Source organism: Caenorhabditis elegans, chromosome II (genome assembly GCF_000002985.6).
Source record: "Caenorhabditis elegans chromosome II".
In the NCBI taxonomy this organism is placed as follows: domain Eukaryota; kingdom Metazoa; phylum Nematoda; class Chromadorea; order Rhabditida; family Rhabditidae; genus Caenorhabditis; species Caenorhabditis elegans.
Genome location: NC_003280.10, coordinates 15,089,659 through 15,109,402, shown reverse-complemented (window position 1 = coordinate 15,109,402; position 19,744 = coordinate 15,089,659). Strand labels below are relative to the sequence as shown.

Below are 19,744 nucleotides of genomic sequence, written 5' to 3'. Positions count from 1 at the left end.
AATTTCAACAAAACGCTATAATTTTAAGAAACTTTTCTATAATTTTTTTTTGAAATTCCGGAAATTTCAGTATTTTTGACTGAAAAAGTTTTTAAAAAAATTACTAAAAACTAAAATTTCTGAATTTTTCTAAATTTTCCAAAATTTTTCAACTATTCGCAAAAAAATCGATTTCCAGGCGAAAAAAAAACAAACTAAACAATTTTACAAATATAAGGGGAGTAAAATGAGAAAATGTGGCTAGACTGTAGCATTTGATAACAACAGAAACGAACAAATCGGTATTATGGGGAAAAAAAGTCAAGTGTTAGACGGTAGAAAAATGAAATTTTGAGCAAAAATGTGGGTCCCGCAACGATTTGTGAGGGGGGGGGGGGGGATACTGTAGTTTGACCTAATTCATCGTGAAAATGGTGTGCTGAATGCCGAAATTCATTTTGAAATTTGTGAGAATTTTGAGCTCCGTCTGAAGTCGTTCGATTTTCAACTGTACTGCCTGACTGTACTCGCGGCTTTCCGATTGTGAACGAATTTCGTGCTCTTTTGTGCTGAAAATAGGAAGGTAGAATTGAGAATTTAAAAAAAAAAATATTTTTGAAAAAATGTTTTCAAAAATTTCAAAAAAACATTTTTTGTTGGAATTTTTACTAATTTGAGAGAAATTCGGAATTTTTTATAAAGCTCATTTCTTCCCGCAATTTAATATTGGTTTTACCAAGAAAAGTAAGTATAAATTGCAATTTTTGAAAATTGGCGAAAAAATAATTTGTAAATTTTTTTAGAACTTCAGATTTTCCAGATTTCCTGTTCAAAATATTAAGAAATTTTTTTTCAGAATTTTAAAATTTTGAAAATTTCAACAAAAAACTGTGCTTTTATAAGATTTACAGAATTTTTAAGCTTTTTCGTTAAAAAACTTATTTTAAAATTTTTCTAATTGTAAGAAAAAATAAATTTCATACAATTTCAGGCTTTTTTCTCGAAAATTAAAAAAAAAAACTGGGATTTTAAGAAATTTGTCTGAAAAAAATTCGGCAAATTTTCGATTTTCCGGAAATCGATTTCGGCAATTTGGAAAATTTGTCAGAAATCTTTAATCTCCGGAATTTAAAATCGGCAAATTTTCAAATCCGGCAGTTTGCCTATGATTTGCCGGAAATGATAAATTCCGGCAATTTGCTTATTTGCCGGAAATTATAAATTCCGGCAATTTGCTTATTTGCCGGAAATTCTTAATTTCGGCAATTTGCCGATTTGCCGGAAATTATAAATTCCGGCATTTTGCCGATGATTTGACGGAAATTATAAATTCCGGCACTTTGGCGATTTACCGAAAAGTTTCAATTTCGGCACTTTGCCGATTTGCCGGAAATTTCCGTTTTTTCCCGAAAAATTTGCCGGTAAATTTCATTTTCGCCAAATGCCGTTTCGCTGATTTGCCAGAAATTTCCAATCGGACAATTTTCCGATAATTTGCCGGAAATTTTCAATTCCAGAAATCTTTAATTGCCGGAATTTAAAACCGGCAAATTTTTAAATATTGCCAATTTGCCGGAACTGTTCAATTCCGGCAATTTGCCAATTTGACTGGACTTATAAATTTTTTAACTTTTTTGAAATTTTCAGTTGAAAACGATTTAATAATTTTTAATTTTTTTCCAAAATTTTAGACGTTTTTTTTTTTTTTTTTTTTCAAAATAATTAAATTAATTTAAAACGCACATAGCATAGCTATCAAACCAGTTCAACTTGAAAAACGAATCCCATCCATCAAAAATATGCAACAAAAACGCGACACCAGCCGCAAAACCATCATCAGTAACGACAAGATCCTTATTATGCTTCAGAGCATACGTTTTCTTCACTCGATTCTCATGAGCCATCATATAATTAATATGAGATAAGGTAAGTGCTGGAATAATTCCATGGAAGTAGTCCAATACTTGAACTCGATCCTCAGGAAGTTTCGATCTCATCAAAAGACTTTTAAATTCGACACACATCATTTTAGTGTAATTCCGATGCTCGGCGACTCGTTCGAACATTTCTTTAACCAAACCGAGCCGATACGCCGCGTGCATTTTTGTAGAGTTAATTGGGCAGTCGGGGCGATTCGTGAAGATCAGTGATCGGGTATTGGATTCCAGGTCGTCCATGTATTTTTTCACTTGGGGGAATAGATCCTGACGGGTTAGGCCGTTCTCGCGGGCCGCTTGGCACAACATTCGGACTAGGGAGATCGCGTTGCCGATCTGCAAGTTTTAAAGGGGGAGTAGAGTTTGTGGGGAAATATATGTTTCTGACTCTAATTTTGCCCCTGATGCCGAATATCGATGTGAAAAAATTCAAAAAAATTTCCCTGATTTTATATTAATTTTTAAAATCCGAAAATTCATTGGATGCCTATATGTGAGTTTTCAAACGCTGAATTTTCCCGCCAGAGACGCCCCGCCCACGAAACCGTGCCGCAAGTGTGGGTTTACGAGATGAATATTTTCCTTCCATTTTTATTTGATTTTATACCGATTTTCGTCGATTTTTCTCATTTTTTCGCTGTTTTATATTGAAATTTTTGTTATTTCTCTTAAATTATGCCTTTCTATTGATGAAATACACAAAATTCCATGAAAAATTCCATTTTCAGCACAAATTCGACGGGAAACGAGGAAAATCGCGGAGACACGACGATTTTTTGGAAAGTGAGTACTTCTTATAGAAAATATTATTTGAAAAACAATTGAAAAGTAAGAATCGCTAAATAATTAAGCCTAAAACATCCTAAAAATCATCAGTATGTCGATTTATTCGGCAAATATATTACTATCGTAATAAATTAAATTAAACTTCCTATTTTAATCCTAGTGCTTATTAATAGTCTCTTTACAAATCTCAATAACGAAAGTTCTCCACATTAATACAAACATTTAACATTTCAGTTATCCGGAACACGTTGATTCGTCGCGCTCCCGAGGACAATCTTCGATTTTTGTAGTTTTTTTTTGTAAAGTTTATTGAATATAAACAGTCTTATAATAAATTTACTTGTTTTGTCTAAAAAACAAAAGCACTACACACGAATAAGTAATAGATTTATTGTCCACGGTTGCCTCCACCTTGTTTCCCGTCGAATTTGTGCTGAAAATGGAATTTCTCATGGAATTTTGTGTATTTCATCAATAGAAAGGCATAATTTAAGAGAAAGAACAAAAATTTCAATATAAAACAGCGAAAAAATGAGAAAAATCGACGAAAATCGGTATAAAATCAAATAAAAATGGAAGGAAAATATTCATCTCGTAAACCCACACTTGCGGCACGGTTTCGTGGGCGGGGCGTCTCTGGCGGGAAAATTCAGCGTTTAAAAACTCACATATAGGCATCCAATGAATTTTCGGATTTTAAAAATTAATATAAAATCAGGGAAATTTTTTTGAATTTTTTCACATCGATATTGGGCATCAGGGGCAAAATTAGAGTCAGAAACATATATTTCCCCACAAACTCTACTCCCCCTTTAATGAAGAAAAATCGAGATTTTTGTGTTTTTTTTTTTTGATTTTTTTTGTAGATTTGTAGATTTTTCTGGGAAAAAAATTTCATACCTCTTCTCCAAAAATTTTTGATTTTTTATTTCCGGCAATTTCGGTAATTTGCCGGTTTTGTGAATTTCCAACAATCGGCACACAATTGCCAAAAAAAACTCGCAAAAAAATTATCTACAAATTTTAATTTTTTTCAGTTAGAAAGGACCGAATAATGGTTTTTCGAGTTTTTCGAAATATATGGATGATTTTTTTTTGAAAAAAAGGTTAAATTTTGCTGCTTTCTGTGATTTTTCCAAATTTTTTAACTAAAAACTAATTTTTTTACTGTGAATATATTATTGAAATCTAACAGATACATAGCCGGTTTGCCGGAAATGTTCCATTCTGGCAATTTGACGATTTGCCGGAATTTTTCATATTCGGCAATTGCCGTTTCTTCCGAAAAATCGGCAAATTGGCGATTGGCCGGAAATTTTCAATTATGGCATTTTGCCGGAAATTCCAATTCCGGCAATTGTCGTTTTTTCCGAAAAATCGGGAAATCGGCAAATTGCTGGTTTGCTGAATTATCGGACATTTTCCATTCCGGCAATTTGCCAATTTGCCGGAAATTCCAATTCCGGCAATTGCCCGCTTTGCCGGAAATTTCAATTCCGGCAATGTTCCGCTTTGCCGGAATTTTTCATATTCGGCAAATGCCGTTTCTTCCGAAAAATCGGCGATTGGCGGGAAATGTTCAATTCCGGCAATTTGCCAGTTTTCCAGAAATTTCAATTCCGGCAATTGCCGTTTTCCTAAAATTTCGGTAAATCGGCAAATTGCTGGTTTGCTGAATTATCGGAAATTTTCAATTCCGGCAATTTGCCGTTTTGCCGGAAATCTCAATTCCGGCGAATTGCTGATTTACCGGAATTTTTCATTTTCGGCAATTGCCGTTTTTCCGAAAAATCGGGAAATCGGCAAATTGCTGATTTGCCGAATTACCGGAAATTTCAATTCCGGCAATTGCCGTTTTCGTAAAATTTCGGTAAATCGGCAATTGCTGGTTTGCTGAATTATCGGAAATTTTCAATTCCGGCAATTTGCCAACTTTCCGGAAATCTCAATTCCGGCAATTTACCGATTTTTTTCAGTTTTCTTGAAAATTCAGCGAACTCCAATAGGCATAGACTTTTCAGTTTTAGTCCATTTTCCTGATTACCTGCGTGATAATCAACCGAAATTTGTCAAAATACGTATAGAGCATCTCATTCGCCGCCGCCGCCGAAGCCGTCGCCGAGCCGCCATTTGTGCTCCCACCACCCACGTGAGCTCCTTGAGCTCCCACCATCTGGTGTCTGGCGAGATTTTTGAGCACATTTGCCGCCCACGACGCTTTATACTGCGACTTCTTCTTTCCATCCGGTGATGATTTGTTGGCTTCCATCTCGTGAAGGTATTTGAGCACCTGACAACGTACGGTTTCTTCAGACAAGAAGCTTAAAAATGTCTGAATTTTATTGCGAATAAACTGGTAGGCCGCGTTGATCGCTGTTGGCAAAATGCCAACTCCATGCTTTCGGAGAGCAGTTTTGAAATCTTCAAGCCGGATTACATGAAGCTTCTTGGAATCAGAAGCTTTTTCAATAAATAGGTATCCTTGACTGAAATAGCAGTAATTTGTCACGAAATGTGTGAAATTCTGCAAAAGATCCATAATTGCGACGGTCTCATCGATATCCGATTGTGGAAGATCCGGATCCAGAAGCACGAGGCCATACTTCCGTTTTGCAATCTGTTGCATACGGGTGTAGACCTTCGCGTTGTTCGGTGCAAGGATTTCCAGAGAGTACCAGTGCTCTTCGAGCCAGCTTCGGAGGCTTTCTGCAGAAAAATATATGATTATAGACAGAAAATTAGTAGCGAATTTCGATTGTTTTTTAGAGTAGAGAATCGCAAAATTAAAACAAAAATTTTCATTTTCTAATCAAAATTGCCGTTTTTTTTTTTTTAATAAATCTATAGTTTTTTCGTTTTTTCCTGAAAAATTTCCGCATTTCTTCCGATTTTCCATTTTTCGATTTGCCGAAAATTAAAATTTACGGCAAATCGGCAAGCCGGCAATTTGCCGATTTGCCGAACTTGCCGGAAAACGACAATTGCCAAAAATGAAAAATTCCGGCAACTCGACAAATTACCGAAATTGAAATTTCCGACAAACCGGCAATTTGCCGAAATTGAAGATTTCGGTCAAACCGGGAAATTGCCGGAATTGAAAATTTCCGGCAAATCAGCAAACCGGCAAATAGCCGGAATTAAACATTCTCCGGCAAATCGGCAATTTGCCAAAAATAAAAATATTCTGCAAATCAGCAATTTGCCGATTGCCGGAAAATCGGCAGTTGCCCAAAATGAACATTTCCGGCAAACAATTTCTACGAATTTATAGCGAATTTATAATTTTAATTATTTGTATTTGAACGACATTTTTCATCAAAAAATTTTCGGTCGAATTTATTTTTCTGAAAATCAATATTTTTACCTGCAATCGGAACCACTGTAGTAGCCACCTGGAATTTCTGCACAGTTTTTATCAAATATCCAAAGTATTCCATTTCCTCGTCCGGCGCACCGTCTTGTTCACTGAAAAGAGAGCAAGTATTTAAATTTCTAGATTCAGAATAATGATGCTTACGTTTTTCCTACCGCAAGATGTGTGTTCGCCTGAATTCGGAGGTCCAAATCGATTTGAGCGCCCATTTTTACGATCAGAGTCTGCAAAAAAATTATAATTTTGTTAAAATTTTTTTTTTTTTCACTAGATGAAATTAATTGTTGTTTCAAAAATCCCAATTTCCATGCAAGAATTACATATTACGGGAGCACAAAATTCTGAGAATGCGTATTGCGCAACATATAGCAACATATATGTACGAAAAAACAAAAGAAACTTGAATATCGCTATCACAATTCGAACGAAAAAAAATCGATCTACCTAGTAAATCGACACGCAATTTTCTGAACGAATTTCAAAAAAAAATTGTGACAGCGATATTCAATTTTGGTTTGTTTTTTTTTCATACTGTTTTGTCATTTTTGTGATTTCTTTTAATATTTTATCGATTAATAAACGGCTTCCGTAAATCGACACAAGCGCTACAGTACTCATTTAAAGAGTTACTGTAGTTTTCGCTACGAGATATTTTGCGCGTCAACTATGTTGTTTAATACGCATTCTAAGAGTTTAGTGTTTCCGTATATAATATAGCACATTACATTCATGATAGTCTCCTTTAATTTCGTGAGTATTTGCATCGATTGTCCCGTGATTTTGGCGCCTTCCATAAATCCACCGAGAGCACTTGTGAAGCCCTGCAAAAGTTTGGAAAATTTAGATTTTTTTAATTGGAATTATTAATCAAAATTTGGGAATCTTCAAGGTTTTCAGACTTTTTAAGACTTTTTAATATTTGAAACAATTTTTTTACACAGTTTTTTTCATTAATTTTTTATTGTAACTATATTTTAATTGCTTTTTTGTTAATTTTTAAAGTTTTTTGTTTTTTAAAACATTTTTCGCAATTTTTTAAATTTCTTATTGTACGTGTGATTTAAATTTTTTTTTTGTTAATTAAAAAAAAATTTGCAATTAAAAATTTTTTATTATTTGCATATTTTTTAAACTGTGTTATTTTTTTTTAAACCACGAGATTTCCGATTTTTCTTTAATTTTTATTTAATTTAAAAAAAAAAAACCAACCTCAATACTCTCAACATCGGGTTTTCTGTAGGTCAACGCGTCGAAATACATGTGCGGGAGCCAACTATGACTGAGCAAGAGTCCTGTGAATGCGGCTCTGCAGGAAAATTATTAAAATTATTTTAATTTTGGGATATTGGAAAAAAAAACATTTTTTTCCTCTAAAATTGAGCAAAATGTAATTTTTCTGGGGCAAGTTTTGACTTTAAAACTTTAAAAAAAAAATTACGGCTTTTCTGATTTTTTTTTTGAAAATTGGCATTGTAAACTGGGATTTTGTAAGATTTTCGGAATTTTAGGCTATTTTCTAAGAAAAATTGAGTTTCATATAGAATTTCCAGGCCGTTTTGGGTTTTTTCTTGGAAATTTCATTTGGAATTTCAAGAAATTTTTCGGAAAAAAAAAATGAAATTTTCAGTTTTTCTGGGAATTTCAACAAAAACCAAAAAAAAAGCAATTTTTAATCCAAATTTTTCGACTTTTTCAAATACAAAAAAAATGTCGTTTTTCTTAAATCTTTTCGAGAAAAATATTTAATTTTTTCTAATAAATCAGCATTTTTCTCGTATTTTAGTCGTTTTTTTTAAATTTCAACGAAAATCGAGAGTTTTTTTTCAATTTCTAACGAATTTTCCGCATTTTTCTCGGAAAAATTCCTCGAAAACTGAATTTCCGTACTTTTGCAAAAGTTGACGTGGCGAATTGAATGTCTCCAATCGATTCATCAAATCTTGTACTTGTTTCCGATTTGGGCTCGAAATATGTGTCTGAAAATGTATTTTTTTTTCTCAAAATTTTTTCTGATGAGCCAGATTCTACCTCAAGCCGTCCGATTTCATACGCCAAACCGAGCACCACATTTCTCGATGGGATCACTGAAAAAATTAGAGTTTTTTTTTTTTTTGGAAAAAAATCGATAAAGTTTGATTTAGCCTTTTTTTCGGCAACTTGCCGATTTGCCGGATATCATTTTGCCGGAAGTTTGTAGAGGGATTTTTTATAAGATTTTCGACAAATTCGGGAAATTTGGGCCAAAATGCTCATTTTTTGGCTAAAATTCTATTTTTTTCTGAATTTTTTGGGCTAAAATGGTTATTTTTAAAAGAATTTTTGGGCTAGAATGTTCATTTTTCTCAGCATTTTTGGGCTAAAATTCTGTTTTTTTTTCAGAATTTTTTGGGCAAAATGCTAATTTTTCGGACTTTTTGGTCTAAAATTACCAATATTTCAGAATTTTTTGGGCTAAAATGCTCAATATTTTACTCACTTTTTGGGCTGAAATGTTCTTTTTTTCAGGATTTTCTGACCTAAATTGCTCTTTTTTTCAGTATTTGTTGGACTAAAATTACCAATTTTTCGGAATTTTTCAAGCTAAAATTCTCATTTTTTCAGAATATTTTGGGCAAAAATGCTCCTTTTTTAGGGCTAATATGCTCTTTTTTTTCAGAATTTTCATAGCTAAAATGCTCTTCTTTTTCAGTATTCTTTGGGATAAAATTTTCTTTTTTTCCAGAATTTTTCGGGTCGAAATGCTATTTTTTTCAGAATTTTTTGAACTAAAATCACCAATTTTTTGGAATATTTCGGGCTAAAATGCTCACTTTTTTCAGAATTTTTTTGGGCTAAAATTCTTTTTTTTCGGAATTTTTTTTACTAAAATGCTCATATTTTTGGAATAAAATTCTCATTTTGTGGGCTAAAAATGCTCTTTTTTTCAGAATTTTTGTACTAAAATGCTCATATTTTTCGAATAAAATTCTCATTTTTTTTGGGCTAAAATTCTTTTTTTTTCCGAATTTTTTGTACTAAAATGCTCATTCTTTTTGGACTTAAATGCTAATTTTTTTTGGGCTAAAATTCTTTTTTTTCAGAATTTTTGTACTAAAATGCTCATTCTTTTTGGGCTTAAATGCTAATTTTTTTTGGGTTAAAATTCTTTTTTTTCGGAATTTTTTTGGACTAAAATCACCAATTTTTTGGAATATTTCGGGCTAAAATGCTCACTTTTTTCAGAATTTTTTTGGGCTAGAATTCTTTTTTTTCAGAATTTTTGTACTAAAATGCTCATTCTTTTTGGGCTTAAATGCTAATTTTTTTGGGCTAGAATTCTTTTTTTTCAGAATTTTTGTACTAAAATGCTCATTTTTTTGGGCTTAAATGCTAATTTTTCGGGCTAAAATGCTCAATTTTTTCGTTTTCCATAATCCCAATTCCTCACTTTCATTAATACATTGAGCTTCAGCAATATGATAAAAACTGCGTTTCGTCGCCGCCTCAATAACCGAGATATTCTTGCTCTTCGAGCTCACATACGACTTCCTGGCCTCACTGAGAATTCGGAGCATATGTTTCCGCCATTGCTGTCTCGCCAGAAAAGAGCCCTCTTCAATTGTGCTCCAATTGTCGAGCACAAAGAGCTCCAGCCGTTTGACAGTTTCAATAGCTCGGAGAATTGCGTAGGCACTGTTCCGATCGATTTCGATGCGGTTGAAATGATCTTCGCCGCGTTTTGAACGAATTAGAAGGTATAGGTCACGGGTGATTGTTTCCAGAATTCGGATGCACTGCAAAAATTGGAATTTTGTTATTTTTCGGGGTAAATACATGAAAAATCAAGAAATTTTTGGCTGAAAATTGAAAATTTGCTTTTTTTTTCGAAATTTGATGCAATTTTTTTTATTATTAAAAAATAATTGTCAATTATTTAAAACGTTGAAAAAAATGTTTTATGGTGCAAAAATCCGAAAAAAAATTCTAAAATGAGTGTTTTTTGGTATAATTTTTTCGATTTTTTTACTGACAATTTTTTATATTCAAAAGAAATTTTAAATTTTAAATTTTAAAATTTTTTTCACTATTAATTGCAAATTAATTCCATTTCTCGAAATCCTGAAGAAATGTATTTTTAAAAAATGATTTTGGGCTCTAAAAATCGATATTTTCAAGAAATGCTGTGTGTGTTTTTTTTATAATTTTTTAAATTTTTTAAAAAGCGAAATTTCGGGAAATTCTGTAAAATTGCGACTTTCTGGAAAAATAGGTTGGCTAATTTTTTGGGGGTCTTTTTCAAAAATTAATCAATTTTCCTAAGAAAATAAAGTTTGGGCACTGAAAATCGAAATTTTTCTTGAAATTTTCAATATAAATATTGATGAAAATGTTTTTAAAGCGAAATTTGATTTTTTTTTAATATGAAAATTATTCCTCATTTTGAATTTTCTAACAATTTTCAATTTCGATTATTTTGTTGCTAATTTTGAAAAATAATGTTTTTTTTTGTACATTTCTGAATTTTTAAAAATTAAATTTCGGTTTTTTTCGTAAATGTGATTTTTTCAAAAAGTTGTATTTTCTAAAAGTCAAATTTCAGATTTTTTTTTCCGGAATATTCATTTTTTGTTGTTAATTTCGAAAAATACTTTTTTTTTGAGAATTTTGGAATTAAAAATGATTTTATTTTGTAAATTTGTAAATTTCTATTTTATTTTGAAATTTTTTTTCTTGTGAAATTTCTACATTTTTCAAGTTAAAAAAAAAAGATTTTGGGCTCTGAAAATCGATATTTTCAGGAAATGCTGTGTGTTTTTTTTTAATTTTTTAATTTTTTAAAAAGCGAAATTTCGGGAAATTCTAAAAAATTGCGACTTTTTGGAAATATAGGATTCTTTTAAAAATTCGTAGCCTATATTTTTTGAGGGCCTTCTTCAAAAATTAATCAATATTTTTTTGAAAAAAAATTTTGGTCACTGAAAATCGAAATTTATCTTAAAAACTCAATATAAATTTTAATTTTTAAATGTGTTTTACATTTAAAAAACATTGAATTAATTGAAAATTAATCCTCTTTTTGAATTTTTTAACAATTTTCAATTTTTACATCTGTTTTCGAGCTGAATTTTAGGATTTTCATGAATTTTAATAATTAAATTTTTTTTTTCATGTCTAATAATCATAAATTTGAAATGGACAAATTTCTGCAATTTTGCTCAAATTAGGCCATTTTCGAGCTTTATTTATTATTTAATATATATTTATTTTTATCTGATATTTCAGATTTTTTTCCGAAATATTCATTTTTTTGTTGATAATCTCGAAAAAAAAAATTTTTTCGAGAATTTTGGAATTAAAAATGATTTTTTTTGTAAATTGTTTTATTTTGAGTTTTATGTTATTTTGAGTTTTATTTTGAGTTTTATTTTATTTTATTTTGAGTTTTATGTTATTTTGAGTTTTATTTTGAAATTTTTTTCTTGTGAATTTTCTAACATTTTTCAAGTTTTTTTTTCAATTTTTAGACTTTCAAAAAGAGGTAAAAGATTTTTGAAAAAAAAAGGCTTCATTTCTGCTCAAATTAACCCATTTTCAAGCTTTTCCCCCAACTAAAGCACCTTTAAAAAGAGCTCAGAAACATCCAATCCCCATTGTGGCAGCTTCGTAATCGCTTCCGTCTGATCTCTCTTTTTCTGCTGAAATTCGAGCATCCAAGTGCTCGCGTGCTCACAATATTCCTTAACTTCCTTGAGCATCTCATCAGCTCGATCCTTGGAAATTGACGAAGCTTCTTGCACGAGCTTCTTCGCGAAAATCTCAGTTTTCGAGTCGAAAATGTTCTTATTCGAGATCTCGCGCCTCAGAAATTCCATTGGAACGAAGAGCTCTTCGCCGAGCATTCGGTAATACGGGACTTTTTTCGAAGCTTGCACGACTTTTCGAATAAGTGAAGTATCGACGAAATTGGAAAAATGATGGTAATAGTAGACGGTTAGAGCGGATATTCCACAGAAGAATCGGCCATCCGTCGTGCCTTGAGCTGCAAAAAAATTTGGAATTTTTAAATTTCTTATCTTTAAAAAATGTGGAAATTTACTTTTTTGTAAATTTTTTTTTGAAAAATTTACAGCCAAAAGGTGATAATTATTTACATTTCAGCTAAAATTTTGTGAAGTCAACTTTTAAATTTTCAGCGAATTCGGCAAACCGACAAAAGATTTTTCAAATTTGCCGCAACTTTTGGGCAAACGGCAAAGTCGGCAAATTGCCGTTTTTAAAATAAATTTTTAAAAGTTTGGTAATTTATTTTTCGGCAAATCGGCAAGTTGGCAAATTGCCGGAATTGAAAATTTCCGGCAGGTTGGCAAATTGCCGGAATTGAAAATTTCGGGCAGGTTGGCAAATTGCCGGGATTGAAAATTTCCGGCAGGTTGGCAAATTGCCGGAATTGAAAATTTCGGGCAAGTTGGAAAATTGCCGGAATTGAAAATTCCCGGCAAGTTGGCAAATTGCCGGAATTGAAAATTTCGGGCAAGTTGGCAAATTGCCGGAATTGAAAATTTCGGGCAAGTTGGCAAATTGCCGGGATTGAAAATTTCCGGCAGGTTGGCAAATTGCCGGAATTGAAAATTTCGGGCAAGTTGGAAAATTGCCGGAGTTGAAAATTTCGGGCAAGTTGGAAAATTGCCGGAATTGAAAATTCCCGGCAAGTTGGCAAATTGCCGGAATTGAAAATTTCGGGCAGGTTGGCAAATTGCCGGAATTGAAAATTTCGGGCAAGTTGGCAAATTGCCGGAATTGAAAATTCCCGGCAAGTTGGAAAATTGCCGGAATCGAAAATTTCCGGCAAGTTGGCAAATTGCCGGAATTGAAAATTTCGGGCAGGTTGGCAAATTGCCGGAATTGAAAATTTCGGGCAGGTTGGCAAATTGCCGGAATTGAAAATTTCGGGCAAGTTGGAAAATTGCCGGAGTTGAAAATTTCGGGCAAGTTGGAAAATTGCCGGAATTGAAAATTCCCGGCAAGTTGGCAAATTGCCGGAATTGAAAATTTCGGGCAAGTTGGCAAATTGCCGGGATTGAAAATTTCCGGCAGGTTGGCAAATTGCCGGAATTGAAAATTTCGGGCAAGTTGGAAAATTGCCGGAGTTGAAAATTTCGGGCAAGTTGGAAAATTGCCGGAATTGAAAATTCCCGGCAAGTTGGCAAATTGCCGGAATTGAAAATTTCGGGCAGGTTGGCAAATTGCCGGAATTGAAAATTTCGGGCAAGTTGGCAAATTGCCGGAATTGAAAATTTCCGGCAGGTTGGCAAATTGCCGGAATTGAAAATTCCCGGCAAGTTGGCAAATTGCCGGGATTGAAAATTTCCGGCAGGTTGGCAAATTGCCGGAATTGAAAATTTCGGGCAAGTTGGAAAATTGCCGGAGTTGAAAATTTCGGGCAAGTTGGCAAATTGCCGGAATTGAAAATTTCCGGCAAGTTGGCAAATTGCCGGGATTGAAAATTTCCGGCAGGTTGGCAAATTGCCGGAATTGAAAATTTCGGGCAAGTTGGAAAATTGCCGGAGTTGAAAATTTCGGGCAAGTTGGAAAATTGCCGGAGTTGAAAATTTCGGGCAAGTTGGCAAATTGCCGGGATTGAAAATTTCCGGCAGGTTGGCAAATTGCCGGAATTGAAAATTCCCGGCAAGTTGGCAAATTGCCGGAATTGAAAATTTCGGGCAAGTTGGCAAATTGCCGGGATTGAAAATTTCCGGCAGGTTGGCAAATTGCCGGAATTGAAAATTTCGGGCAAGTTGGAAAATTGCCGGAGTTGAAAATTTCGGGCAAGTTGGAAAATTGCCGGAATTGAAAATTCCCGGCAAGTTGGCAAATTGCCGGAATTGAAAATTTCGGGCAAGTTGGCAAATTGCCGGAATTGAAAATTTCCGGCAAGTTGGCAAATTGCCGGAATTGAAAATTCCCGGCAAGTTGGAAAATTGCCGGAATTGAAAATTTCCGGCAAGTTGGCAAATTGCCGGAATTGAAAATTTCGGGCAGGTTGGCAAATTGCCGGAATTGAAAATTTCGGGCAGGTTCGCAAATTGCCGGAATTGAAAATTTCGGGCAGGTTGGCAAATTGCCGGAATTGAAAATATCCGGCAAGTTGGCAAATTGCCGGAATTGAAAATATCCGGCAAGTTGGCAAATTGCCGGAATTGAAAATTTCGGGCAGGTTGGCAAATTGCCGGAATTGAAAATTCCCGGCAAGTTGGCAAATTGCCGGAATTGAACATTTTCGGCAAGTTGGCAAGAATTTTCATAAAAAACAACTGGTTTTTCGCTATTTTTCAAACCATTTTTTTCATATTAAAGTTCTATATTTCGTTTTTTTTGCACAAAAATGCTAACTTTTCAATTTTTTCAGAAAATAAACCCCCGTTATTCGCAGAAAATGCTGAAATTTTTCGTATATTTTGCAATTAAAATTAATTTTTTTTTTCGTTAAATTTTATATTCCAATCCCACCAGAAGTCTTCTCCCAACTGGTCAACAAATCCCCGATAGCCTCCTTCATCTCGTTGGCGAAATTCAAATTATTATCCATATCACCGCCAGATGATTCGTATAGGGTCTGAAAATATTAATATATTTAATGGAAAAAAAATCCCATTATCTGCTGAAAATTGGACACTATTGTATATTATTTTTTAAAATTTATTTTCGAAAATATTTTTTCATAGGTTTTTTCTCAAATTTTACTATTTTGGTTTTGAAAAAGTCATTTTTAAAGGTGAACTACGCTCAGTGGGGGGAAAATGCTTTAAAACACGCCTATGTGGTCATAATGACCGAATATCATGAAAAAAATTCAAAAAAATTTTCCTGATTTTATATGATTTTTTGAAAATTGGAAAAATCACACTTTTCACCTAATTATTTTTGAATTTCCGCCAATTGGATTTGTTCGGTGGAGCGCGCTTGCTTTATTTTTATTAATTAATTTTATTTATTCTCGTTATTTGACTGATTTTCTTCATTTTCTATGTTTTTCTCCTCGGAAAATGGAAGAATTAAACAAGACAAATGTAAAATTAAGTTTGTTAAAAAGTAATTGAAAATGTGTAAAACTGTGATATTCTGAGTTCCAACGGCAACAAGCCTGAAATTAGTATATTTCACAGTTTTACGCATTTTCAATTACTTTTTAACAAACATTTTGCATTTGTCTTGTTTAATTCTTCCATTTTCCGAGGAAAAAAAAAATAGAAAATGAAGAAAATCTGTCAAATAACGAGAATAAATAAGATTAATTAATAAAAATAAAGCAAGCGCGCTCCACCGAACAAATCCAATTGGCGGAAATTCAAATAGGAATTAGGGGGGAAAAATGAGATTTTTCCAATTTTCAAAAAATCAGATAAAATCTAGAAATTTTTTTTTGAATTTTTTTATCAGTCATTGTGGTCCCATATGCGTGTTTTAAAGCAATTTCCCCACTGAGTGTAGTCCACCTTTAAAGGAATTCGAAAATTCCCAATTTTTCAATTTTTTAGCTAGTTTTTCACGATTTTCTCCTATTTTTATTCAATTTTTCCATCCGTACCCTAAAACAATTTCCCTTCAAAATCATAGATTGAGCATCCTCCTGAGCCCTGGCTCCCTCGTCATAAGCCTTGCGTTGAGCCGGCGTAAAATCCAACTCGAAATGCTTCTTGATTCGTCTGAAAATTAGGGGGAATTTTCAAGATTTTTTGTAAAATTTTGAATTTTTTTTTCTAAAATATTGGATTTTTTGTTGTAAATTTGTAGATTTTTTCCTGAAAATTTGATTTTTTGTTGCTAATTTCGAAAAAATAGCTTTTTTCGTAAAACGCTGAATGTTTTATAATGAAATTTCGGTTTTTTTTTAACATTTTTTTTCAAAACTCTGATTTCATAAAAATAAAAAATGCAGAATTTTCTGAAAATCTCTGTTTTTTCTGACATTTTGGATTTTTGTGTACGATTTTTGTGTAAATTTCTATTTAAATTTAGATTTTTTTTTTACAAATTTCAGAATTTTTAATTTTTTCTTGTGAATTTCAGATTTTTTCAAAAATTTTGAGTTTTGTTGCTATTTCCGAGAAAAACTTTTTTTTTTGTTGTTTCTGATTAATTTTTTGCTAAATTCGAAAAAAAAATAAAAAAAAAAAAGTTCGTAAAATTCTGAATATTTAAAAATGAATTTTCTGATTTTTTTTCCAAGACTCTGATTCAAAATAATATAAAAATTTGAGATTTTTTTGAAAATCTGTGATTTTTTTTTCTGAAATTTTGGATATTTCTGTACATTTTTAAATTTATATTTATAATTTGCTTTTTTTTACATATTTCAGAATTTTTTTGGAAATTTCGATTATTTTAGTGCTAATTTCAAAAAAAAAAATTTTTTTAGTAAAATTCTGCATGTTTTAAAATGAAATTTCCATCTTTTTTGAAAATGTCTGATTTTTTTTCTGAAATTTTTGATTTTTTTTGTACATTTTTAAATTTCTGTTTAATTTTCTTTTACAAATTTCAGAACTTTTTTGGATATTTCAATTTTTTCCAATTTTTCATCAATATCCTCCTCCTCCAGCAAGTGTCCAAAAATCGCTCACTTCTGAAAATCGCAAAATTTAATTCCCAAATCCGGATAAAGAGCTGCAAGATGATCAACAGCAGCGAATTGATACATAATTTCAGCGATATGCTTCCAAACACGCTGAAAACTGGCCGATTTGTGCAGTGGGAAGAAGCTGGAAGATCGAAAATATCAAGGAAGTGGATCTACCGAATTTTTGGCGCGGCGCAATTTTCCACTCACTGGCTGGTTTTTATCTGGCGAATCGCTTCGCAGAGTGTCAGAGCATCACTTCTGAGCTTTAATAAGCAATTGTACATATTTCCTATAAAAGCCACCAAATTGTTGATTCGATGACCGTCAGTGTCCATTAGAGATTCTTCTGGAAATTTTCAAAATTTTCGAAATTAATCTTTTAAATTAAATTTTTTTTTTCCATTTTACTCATTTTGTTCTCCTTTTTTTATTTAAAAAAAAATGTTTTTTTTTTGAATTTTTTTTACTACTTTTTTCCATTTTTTTTTAAATATTTAAAATTAAAAAAAATCATTGTTTTAAATTTTTTTTTTTTGAATTTCCCATTTATATCAAATTAATTTTTTTAATTAATTAAAAAAGGAAAAAATTTCGTTTTCCTACGGTACTGGGTCTCGACGCGACAATTTTTTGTTAAATGCCAGAAAGGAAAAGGTGTGCGCCTTTAAAGTTTGCCGGAAAAACGGCAAAATTGAAAATTTCCGGCAAATCGGCAAATTGCCGAAATTGAAAATTTCCGGTAAATCAGCAATTTGCCGGAATGGAAAATTTCCGACAAACCGGCAAATTGCCGAAATTGACAATTTCCGGTAAATCGGCAATTTTCCAACAAAAAAAAATGGAGATTCGCGGCAAATCGGCAAATTGGCAAATTGCCGAATATGAAAATTTATTGTTTTTTTCCATAATTTTTTTTATCGCAAAACTATGAGAAAAGTTTCAGACTACAGTACCCTCTAAAGGTGCACACCTTTTTGAATTTTACGAAAATTTGTCGTGCCGAGACCTGCTACAGTAGTTTTGGCGCAAAAATCGCGGTTTTGAATGGATTTTTTTCGGAATTTTTATTGAAACTATGGATGTACGTATATTTAAAAAAAATTTCAGCTTGAACTGATATTTTCGACTGAATTTTCAGAATTTTTGGATTTTCGTAGAATTTTGAACGAAAAATCTGAAAGTCGGAAATTTTGGGATAATTTTTAAAAGTTTTCAGCTGAAAAAAAAATATTTTTTAACATTTTCAGACGGAAAATTCTCAAAATTTAGCTAGAATCAGCAATTTTTTCGGAATTTTTTGCATTTTCTCTCCTGAAAATTCGATGAAAATCCAATTTTTCGCACTAACCAGCGGTCAGAAACAGGTACATATTTCGAATATTTTTATAATGTGCAAAAACACGTTTCCGGCTCTCCTGATACACTTTTCCCACTGTCACCATGTAGGCTTCGACGAATTTATCCTCACAGTTGATTAGAGAGGAAATCGCGGCGGTTTGCTCGGCTTCATCCTGCAATTTCAGAGTTTTTTGAGTTGGAATTCGCGGATTTTGAGGTGAAAAACTGTGAAAAATTGGATTTTTCAGCCAAAATTATGGGAAAAAATGATTTTTTTCGCCTGAAAATTGGAAAAATTCGCATTTTATTGCTCAAAAATCGGATTTTTAGTCGAAAAACTGATTTTTTCACTGAAAATCCGACGTTTTTTGGGTGATTTTTTGTCAATTTTTTTTTTAATTGGATAATTTCAGGGAAATTATGTTAATTCCGATTTTCAAAGGGATTTTTCTCGGAAAACCGCCTGAAAATTTAGTTGTATTTGAAAAATTGGAAAATTTCAGCGATTTTGAGTTGGAAATCTGAGATTTTCAGGTAAAAAACTGTGAAATATTGGATAATTTTCATGGAAATCAAGCGAAATTTGAGGATTTTTCAGCCAAAGTTATGGGAAAAAAGGTTTTTTCGCCTGAAAATTGGAATAAATTGGAATTTATTGCTGAAAAATCGGATGTTTAGTCGAAAAACTAATTTTTTAACTGAAAATCCGACGTTGTTGGGTGTTTTTTTGTCGATTTTCTGTTAAAAATTGGATAATTTCTGGGAAATCATGATAATTTCATTGATTCTTTATAATTGAAAATCTGGAAAATTGCATCGATATTTCAACAAAAATGATTTTTTTTCCCCGAAAATCCGACGTTTTTGAGTGGTTTTTCACAGCTTTTAATCTGAAAAAAATTCAATTTATCTTTCAAAATCGCGAAAATACTGAGTTTTCAGTTAAAAAATGCTGCGCTGAATTTGAATTTTTAGGCGAAAATTCTGAATTTTTGGGGAAAATGAATTTTTTAGCCAATTTTCATGTTTTTTTCTCGGATTTTCGTCAATTCTCGCCAATTTTCCTCACCGCAAACGCGAAGCACTTGTTCTTAAAGAATCTAGTGATATGATCATGCTCCGTGAGCTCATCCATGAGCTCTTGTTGCTCATTCCGAACATCCTCTTTCGCTTCTAGTATTTGATCGCTGGTCGGGTTCGTCTCCGTCATTTTTTACACTGAAATTTCGACTTTTTGATGGAAAATCTCGAGAAATTGGCGTCAGAGAGGTGAAAATCGATCGAAAAATCGTTCTGAACACGATTTTTTAGATAAGAAATTACGAAAATTGAAGAAAACTGCGGCGTTCCCCACATTTTTTTATTTTAATGTGGCCTCGCATTTTTTTTCCGTTGAAAAAAAAAGTGAACGGAGTCTCGTTGCGCGCTGTGTTTAGCGGGAATAGTTTTATTGTAAATTAATATTAATTTTAATATTTCTTGATATTTTGCTGCTTTACCAAAAAATTTAGTGGGAAAATGATTAGCTAAACAGGAAATTTCATCAAATTTGTGTCTGAAAACGTGAATATCTGAATTAAAGCCTTTTTCGCAAGCTTTTCTGGTTGAAACTTGGTAAATAGTAAAAAAGTTTTACATTTCGATTTTATTTTGCAAAATAAGACAAAAAAGTATAGGAAAACACAAGAAAAAAAAATATTAAATTGATTTAAAACCTGAAAATCTGGAAAA

At 32.3% G+C, this 19,744-nt stretch overlaps 1 protein-coding gene across 1 annotated transcript; it reads right to left on the bottom strand.

The window, feature by feature from the left end:
• Positions 1-394: 394 nt before the first annotated feature.
• wshc-4 (HEPN_LA2681 domain-containing protein) lies at positions 395-19,223 on the bottom strand (the record flags this gene model as incomplete). The annotated part of the gene is made up of 17 exons (NM_064705.5): positions 395-548; positions 1,723-2,252; positions 4,747-5,408; positions 6,067-6,167; positions 6,220-6,299; positions 6,801-6,896; positions 7,285-7,381; positions 7,963-8,051; positions 8,104-8,159; positions 9,503-9,848; positions 11,673-12,094; positions 14,563-14,668; positions 15,641-15,758; positions 16,677-16,814; positions 16,883-17,021; positions 18,024-18,186; positions 19,083-19,223. 17 exons carry the CDS (start codon positions 19,221-19,223, stop codon positions 395-397), a joined length of 3,438 nt encoding a protein of 1,145 aa, NP_497106.3.
• Between the last annotated feature and the right edge of the window lie 521 nt (positions 19,224-19,744).